Source organism: Numida meleagris, chromosome 2 (assembly GCF_002078875.1).
Source record: "Numida meleagris isolate 19003 breed g44 Domestic line chromosome 2, NumMel1.0, whole genome shotgun sequence".
Lineage (NCBI taxonomy): Eukaryota > Metazoa > Chordata > Aves > Galliformes > Numididae > Numida > Numida meleagris.
Genome location: NC_034410.1, coordinates 43070417 through 43078549, shown reverse-complemented (window position 1 = coordinate 43078549; position 8133 = coordinate 43070417). Strand labels below are relative to the sequence as shown.

The window sequence follows — 8133 nt, the reverse complement described above, 5'->3', positions numbered from 1 at the left end:
GCTGCTTTCTCCCTTGGCATATAGAACAAAAACAAAACAAACAGGCTAACCTAGATTATTATTATTTTTTTTTAATTTGCACAACTTATTTGAACAACTTACTTAACCAGAATTATTACGAAGGAGGGACAAGAAATGCAGTTCTTCATCTGTCACAAGCTGAAATTGATTCCAGACCACGGAAGAGAATGCTGTAATTAGAATATGACTACAAATATAGGAGTATGAAAGTATCTTTTTTCCCACAAAATCACTTTTGTAAAACACTCATATGCACTTCTGATCTTTCTGGAGCCATTCTAGTTTTGAAGGAAAAAATGGAAAACAATGTCTTTGTTTTAAAATATGCTTTTAAATGTCAGTTACTGTTCTAAAAGATTATTTATGTTTTGAAATCTGATTATGTTTGTGACTGGATGTTTACATATCTCCCCATAATCATGAAACATTTTTTTTTTGAAAAATCAAGGCCTTTCTCTGAAATATGCTGAAAGAAAGTGACATTTCTTCCATAAAATGCATTGAAAAACAATTGGCATTTTCAAATTAGCTTCAGAAAGAAGCTAATTATTTCCAAACTAGCAAAGCTCTACACTGCACCAAGAAATCCTGGCTTTAGACTTAGAAACTATGTGTGTAAGAAACAGGGAGGAACAAGGCACTACCTACTCTTACATCCAGATATACATCTTTAAAGCAGACTCTCTGATCTTTACTCATAGAAAATTTCAATTAACTTAAACATTTGATTTCATTGGGCTTTGTTCAGCCCCTGGGATCATGTAATGCAAGCCCTGAAGACACTTTAATTCAGCAAGCTGAGGTCACTATGAATAATACTTACTCAGACAAGTAAGGCATTTAATTAAAATTTTTAGAGCCTGGTTCAGTAGCCCTTACTCATACTGAGTAATATTTACTGCACGAATAGTACTGTTGTTACAATGCATCTTAATCATCAAAAACACTAATGAACTGAACCCCAAAGAAATGACAGTTCTCATGTTTACCCAAATATGGAGATTCTGCCCCAAATATCCACATATATCCTGACATACAGAAACTGCTCCTGATTAATAATAACCTATTGAACTATAATTTACTTACATAATATACAATTGCTATTGTACTGTATGACATTTTTTATCTTTTTATTATGGGAATGCATGTGAAACCAAACAACACCAAAACTGTATCCATGCTAAAAGTGCATATTCATCTCTATGCTTCTGCTTCTAACACATCTATAAAACATAACTAAGCAAATATGTGAGAAAGAGAAATCCATTTCTGAGGTCGGAATACAGAGCAAAAAAAAGGTACCAGTCTTAGCAGCATTCGAGCCTAGTACCTCCTAGTGCTGAGGCTCTCTCTAGAGGGAGTTCCTGGTTCTTGGAATGAAAACATAGAAATAATCCAATTTAGTTGAATTACATAAAAAGGAAATTGATAAATTGCCTTTGTTTCTAGGTACCCCTCACTTTCCAGCAAGCATATACATAAATAAAGTCAGGCTCACTTACCAGGGAACATGATCAGACAAATAGAAAAGGAAAACCGGTATTACTTGTTCAGTATTTTTTTGTTTCTCACCACCCTTTTTTTCCCTTTTTTTTTTTTTACCTGAATAAGTTCTCAGATCTATTTATATGTATACATATATACGTATATGTCCACCCTGAGTATATGAAGAAGTATATATGGATGACTGATCGTGCTCTGATGCTGACCATGCTAACAATAGGCTTTAAAAATAAACCCAAACAAATAAAAAGGGCTTAGAATCATCCTCAGTAAAGTGACATCAAAACTCCACTGCCACTGAGAAAGAAAATACATAGACACTAAGGTGTCTGGAGTTGGAATCTAAAACTAGTGGGCATGGAGTTGTATCATTTTACATTACTCTGGGCTTGAATCTTCCAGGTTTAATTCAGACTAAACTCCCATGGATGCAGAGGAAAGCAGTGTGAGAAAGGACACCATCTTTTGTTACCCCGAGGCAGTGGTTACTTAGAGGCGTAGTAGCAGCCGCAGGTTGGGAAGCAGGGTTACTGACTGATGCTAGAGCACTGTAGCAGTGCTCAGAGAAAGATGGCTTTCTGTCTAGAGCATTTCCACAGCAACCACTCCAGCCCATGGCTGCTGATACTCACTGCCAGGTTTCCACTGGGATTCCAGAATGGCTGCAGGTGCCAAACTGTGCAACTGTCCCCAGGACAAACTGCTGCCACCTCACTACCAGCCAAGGCTGGGAGACGTCAGGCTACACCCGGTACGGGTGGTTCTCTGTGCCCTCCCTCCATTGTGCCAGGCAGTCCTTGCTAAAAAGGGGCAGAAATGCCTGTCCTCTCTGCGAAGGGGATGTGCTCAACCCTTCTGCAGTCTAAAGAAACAGCTTGCTTTATCTGAGAAGCACTCTCTTTACTTTGTATACAATGTTAGTAGTCCCTGAACGTGCTGCAGCGTCTGTGTTCTATACGAAATTTGCCTTTTGAAGCTTTCTTTCCTTTAGCAGCAAGATATCCTGAATATGGCAGTGCCTATTTATGTGGTTTGTATTCAAGCTGATGCTGGCAGATGTTCAGACACAGTACCAATTTTAGAGTTCTTAGTAGGTGTATAAGAACAGCAAATAAAAAGCCTTTAATAACTGAAGCTGCCTGCTCCTGACAGCAGCATCATTCCCTTGCTTATGCTGATGCAATCAGGAAGAAAACATTGGCACATCACTGGTGAAACTAGGATAAGCAGAAAAAGATTATAACCTTAAATACTATGCACTACAGCAAAACTTCAGCAGAAGTTGTTAACTCTGTCTAAATGCACCTCATTAACAAGAAATGCTTTCCTGGCCACGGCCAATAGTTATCGCGTACATAGAGCATTTATCTTTTGGGAAGGTGTTCAGCATCACCTTTACGTTCCCTCAGCAGCCTCGCCTTTCATTATGAAAAAGCTTCTCTCTCACACAGGGCATTGTAGGCAAATAACTGCACTCCAGCAAGTTGCATTTCTGTGCAGTGTAATTCTCATGAGGCAGAAGTACCAACTGGCTTCTCACATCACGGGAAGAAAAGCAGGGCCCTGTAAATGAAACACACAAGGAAGGTGCCCTTCAGTTCAACAGGTCAAATGCACACTTCTCGTGGCAACCAGACCCTCTCCTTCCCAAAACAACCCCACGGCTACATTCCCTCCAGTGACGTGCCCATTACAATCAACAGGAGAAACAGTGGATGCCAAGGTAGCACAGTAACATGGAAGGTTTTAAAAGCTTGATTTAATTTATTTATGCAGTTTATCAATCTGCTTCTGTCTGCATTTTCTTCCATCGTAGACATATAGCATGCATTTTTGTTATTTTGTTCTCAATTAAAAAATATATGGAAAATATCCTTGATCTACAGAATCCTAAAAATGCAATCCTTCCAGATTTTTTATCCAGTCATTTCCACCAGACCATGGGGAAGAAAGCTTTACGAATACACCGGATTAGCCCCCAAGTGAGTTTGTATGTTTCCAACTAATTAAAGACATAGATATTGACAAAGGAATGAGAATTCCTATTGCAAGTCTTTCTCACAGCTTATATATTGATGGCAGAAACTTCAGCTGGGCTAACTGTGTCTAAGGCAAGTAAAACAACTTCTTGTAAGGCTGAAGAGTTCCAAGTATGCACTAAGTGATGCTTTACACTATGCAACTGTCTGCTTGGACAGGGAAGAAGGAATCTTGCAAACCTTTCTTTCCTGCACTCTGGCAGCTGTAATCTAGCTGTGGACCCGCAGTTTCTCTTCTCTCTCCACCCCACAGGCTTTCTGTGAGCAACCCTAGGAGCTGAAAAACAAGCACCATATCACCTTGCCTTCAACAAATACACTGGGTCTGAGCTGCTGTTGTGGAATGCACTTGGTGGATGTCATGAGATTTGCCACTGTGCTGCTTGTAGTATGTCTCAAAGACATTAAAATGATCTTCCCAGGACCAAAACCACCCAACCTCAAACCGGTGAGAAAGCCACAGCGCTGGAGCCGAGCTAAGCAAATCTCCTTGGAGGACCTCCACAACAGACACGTTCTCCATCCCACCTCACCCCGATGTAGCTATACAGACCTTAATGTACTGCAAAGATAGGACAAGCACCATTCAGAAAGGGCTTATGTCTCCCCTCCAACTTATGTGGAGCTTATGTTCCACCACCAACCCCAGTAACATCCTCTCACGGGGAAAGATGAGCTTTGAGGACAGGTTGGAGACATGCTGGCTGAACCCTCACGTCCAGTCTAGTGGAAACAGACCCACAAAAGTCTTAGGAGGCTCTTAAAGGATACTTCTGTATTAGAAGCCCAGTAACGCGGAGATACAGCAATAAATACACACTATCTCAGCTGTGAAATACAGTGTAAAAGGTTCATTCAACTTCAGCAATTACAACAGACACACTGCTTTAGCTCTAGACCCGCCAACAAGAGACATCCCTCGCTGTAAACAACGAAAAGACCCGCTCATACTGGACTCATACACAAAAAAAAGCTGCTGACTACAACAGACGCAGTTGAACGGGAGGGTCTTTTATTTCCCGCAGAGATTTTGGAAGGGAACACTTTTTTTTTTTTCTTTTTCCTTTCTTCTTCCTTTTTTTTTTTTTTTCTTTTTTTTACTAAAAAGTTCGTTTAAAACGGTAATTAAAGATACAAAACGAGCACACAGGATCTGGTCGTGGCGGCGGCGAGGCCGAGGGGCGCGGGGCAGCGGATCCCCTCAGGCGGCCTTCACACGACAACAGGCGCGGCAGGACAGGCGGCGCGCAGGGCCCGGCCCGCCCGCGTCCCTCACACCACACGACGAAGAAGGGGGTCCCCGGGATGGCTACTTGTTGGCGGCGGCGGCGGCGGTGCTGGCGCTGCGGCGCTGCTCCATGCCGTTGGGCAGGAAGCCGGCGATGATGGGCACCGGCCAGATGAGGGCGGCCACGCTCCACACGATGATGACCAGAGTCATGAAACACGCCACCAGCGTGGACTCGATGGGCTTACGGTTCATCCGCCAGCCCGGCTCGCCCTTCAGCTCCTCCAGGCTGAAATCCAGGCAGCAGAAATTGAGCGGCTCCCCCTGCAGCCAGTACTGGCCGGGCTCGGCCGCCGGAGGGTAGGAGAGCGAGGAGGCGGCGGGCTGGGGCTGGGCTTGGGGCGCGGAGCCCCGCAGCCGCCCGACGCGGCGGCCCCGCACCCAGCTGCAGCCCACGCAGAGCCGCAAGTCCTGCTGGGCGCCGCCGGCCGCCAGCCCCAGGTGGTCGATGACCAGCGGCGGCCCCACGCGGTGGAAAGCGGCGGAGAAGAAGGCCCGCCCGTGGCTGTTGGTGGAGAAGAGCAGCAGGTCGCACTGGATGCCCAGCGGGCGGCTCCAGCGCACCAGCAGCGAGCTCAGCATCTGCCGCTGCACGCTGATATTGCAGTGCGGGTCCTCGGCGGGCTGCGGCTGCCCCTGCGGCTGGAGCCGCGGCTGCTGCCCCGAGGAGGTGGGGGCAGAAGGGGACGGCTCTCGGCTGGGGGCCGCCGGCGTGCCCGGGCTGGCGGTGCCGCCGTCCTCCTTGCTCGCTGCCCCGTCGAGGTCCATCTCGAGGCCGGCCGGGGAGCGGGAGGAGGAGTTGGCGGGAGGCGAGAAGAGCTCCTGCTCCTCCTGCCCGTCGGCGGCCGCCGAGGGGCTCCAGCCCTGGCAAGGCGACAGGCAGGCGGCCAGCAGCGCCGGCAGGAGCAGCGGCAGCATGGCATTGACTTAGCGCCGGAGTGGAAGGCGAGGAGGAGAAACGGGAGGTCGCATGGCGCTGCCGGCTGCCACCTGCGAGAAGAGGCACGCCGCTCTCGCCGAGAGAGCGAGAGAAAGGGAAGGAGGGTGGAGGCAGGCGAGGGGGTGGGAGCGGGGCTGGGGCTGCCGCGGCGGCGAGGCGAGCGAGCCGGGAGCCTCGGTGACGGCAGCGGCTCCCCCTCCCCGCCTCCTCCGCCCCCGGCCCGGCCCGGCAGCTCCCGGCGGGCGGGAGGAGCCTCGCGGGCGGCGCCCACGGGCTGAGGCGGCCCTCGGCCCTCCTCGTCCGCTGCGGGCAGCCCGGGCTCCCGGCGTCCCGCTGGCCCTGGGTACGGAGCGGGGCTGCGGCGGGCGGGCAGCTAGTGAGTCCCTTCGTTCCACCTCTGCCGGACCTGAGGGCAGCTTCGCGGGAGCTGTCCTGGGTAGTGTCTTTTTCCCTCTTCCGGAGCCAGGGGAAGGGGAAAGAGGCTGCTACGCGAACGATGGGGTGGGAGCAGCAGGTGGGAAGGAATCGCATCTAGGAGTGGAATTTACACACTTTCCTTTCCACTTCAGAGGAAACGCGGTGGAAGCGGTGTTAACCCGTCGGATGCATTGCGGGCACCTCCCGCGTTGCTGTGGCTCAGAACCGGGAGCCGCTCCGCAGCCGGCGGCCGTGGCAGTCCCATCCACGGCGTCCTGCCCTGCCAGTCCCCGTCGCAGAGATTTATGCACGGAAGCGCGTTCCAAGGAGCACAGGGCCGCCGAGTAGCTAAGCTAGCTGTGGGACTTGTGTGCATTGTTCAGAAGGCTGCTATATAATCGAGTTTTTAATCAGTCTCGGTAGCCCGTCTTGTTTTGTGACTGTACTACTGTAGTACGACTCTAGACACAGAGCCTTGGGAAGGGGCACGGCGGGTCTGTCGCAGATGATGAAGGTTCCATAGCCTTTACCTTGGACAGAGGTGGGATAGACTTACATTTTCCTGGCAAGTGCCCACGACTGTGATTCTTTTCTCTGCCTTTGTAGCATCCCCCCCCCCCCTTTTTTTTTTAGACAAAAACGGAAACTAAGTGGAGAAATAAATACAAAAAATACGTCCCAAGTGTGTATGGGACAATTGATGTGAACAATAGAACTGAACTCCATACGGCACTCATTCCTTCGAGGTTGGCATTGGTCCCCTGTCAGAATCACAATGAGGTGGCAAGTGGGCACATTCTCACTTGGAGGAAGAGTTAAGGCCATATTAGTCTCTACTATTTCAGCTGAGCAAGGGTAGTGAATGAGGCTGGCGAGCAAATTTTAGATTTGCTGTAATTCAACATGAATGAATGCTGTGAATCAGTTTTCTCTCCAAAGGCTTGCCTGATATGTCATGACGAAACAGAGAATTGCTTGCTTTCTATGCAGAAGAGACCTGAGCACCAGAATTGATTTGTATTTGGTTCGAGATCAGTCCAGAGGGCTGTCTCTGGTTGTCTACCAGATGTTTATTGTTTGTCTGGGTTCTTGGTTTAGCTTATTGCAGAAGAGCGTGCCTGATGAAGCATCCAAAGCAAGCTGTCTGATACCAGTGGGTTTTTGCTCAGTTGTTACAATACAGTTAATGCAATTTTCAGCTCTGCTTCAGTGTCTTTTATTCAAGAGATCTCTGATACTTTTTGTTGTCGTTTGAACGTTTATCTGCATCTCTTGATGCCCTTTGTCATATCCACAGTCCTATGCATTTGTGTAGCTACCGGTTTTTCTGTTGTAGCTTGTCTGTGGACCCCAAAACAGTTGAAACGAGAGGACTAGTCTGTAGCAAATAATACCAAAATTCCCCAACCACCCCTGTGTATAAGTTACGTCTCACTGGGATTTTGGCACAAAGGACTGGAAGTGAAACTAAACTTCATAAATAAGATTGGCTCCTGAACACTTGCAGTATGTGGGTGGGAAGTGTTCTCAGGCAGAGCTTCAGTTCTTTCGGTCTGAACTCACAGCACCCAGCTGAATGCTGCCAGGGGTGTTTGAAAAACGTTTGAGAAGGGAGAGTTGAGATATATTTCTTTTCCTGAAAATAAAGATAACCTGCCACAGGAATGTTAGATCCATTTAGCATCATTTAGACTACCATGGAAAGAATTAAGATGATTTATCTGAGGCTGGAGATGCATGGGTGCTTCAAATCTATTCCTCTTCATCAAGGAATAATTGAGCAAGTGGGTATAAGAATAAAGTGTGTTAGATCAGTAGTTGATAGCCACTGTCCAGCAGGACCCTTTGCAAATATTTAGTAGGTAGGTCTATCAGATTCAATTAATCTTGGCATGGATTCAGTCATTCAGTGAGGTTGCAGCACA

General features: G+C 47.9%; 1 protein-coding gene across 1 annotated transcript; it reads right to left on the bottom strand.

Annotated features, from left to right (window-relative positions):
• TMEM158 (transmembrane protein 158) lies at positions 4400 to 5877 on the bottom strand. The gene has a single exon (XM_021388699.1). It carries the CDS (start codon positions 5767 to 5769, stop codon positions 4873 to 4875), a length of 897 nt encoding a protein of 298 aa, XP_021244374.1. The 5' UTR covers positions 5770 to 5877; the 3' UTR covers positions 4400 to 4872.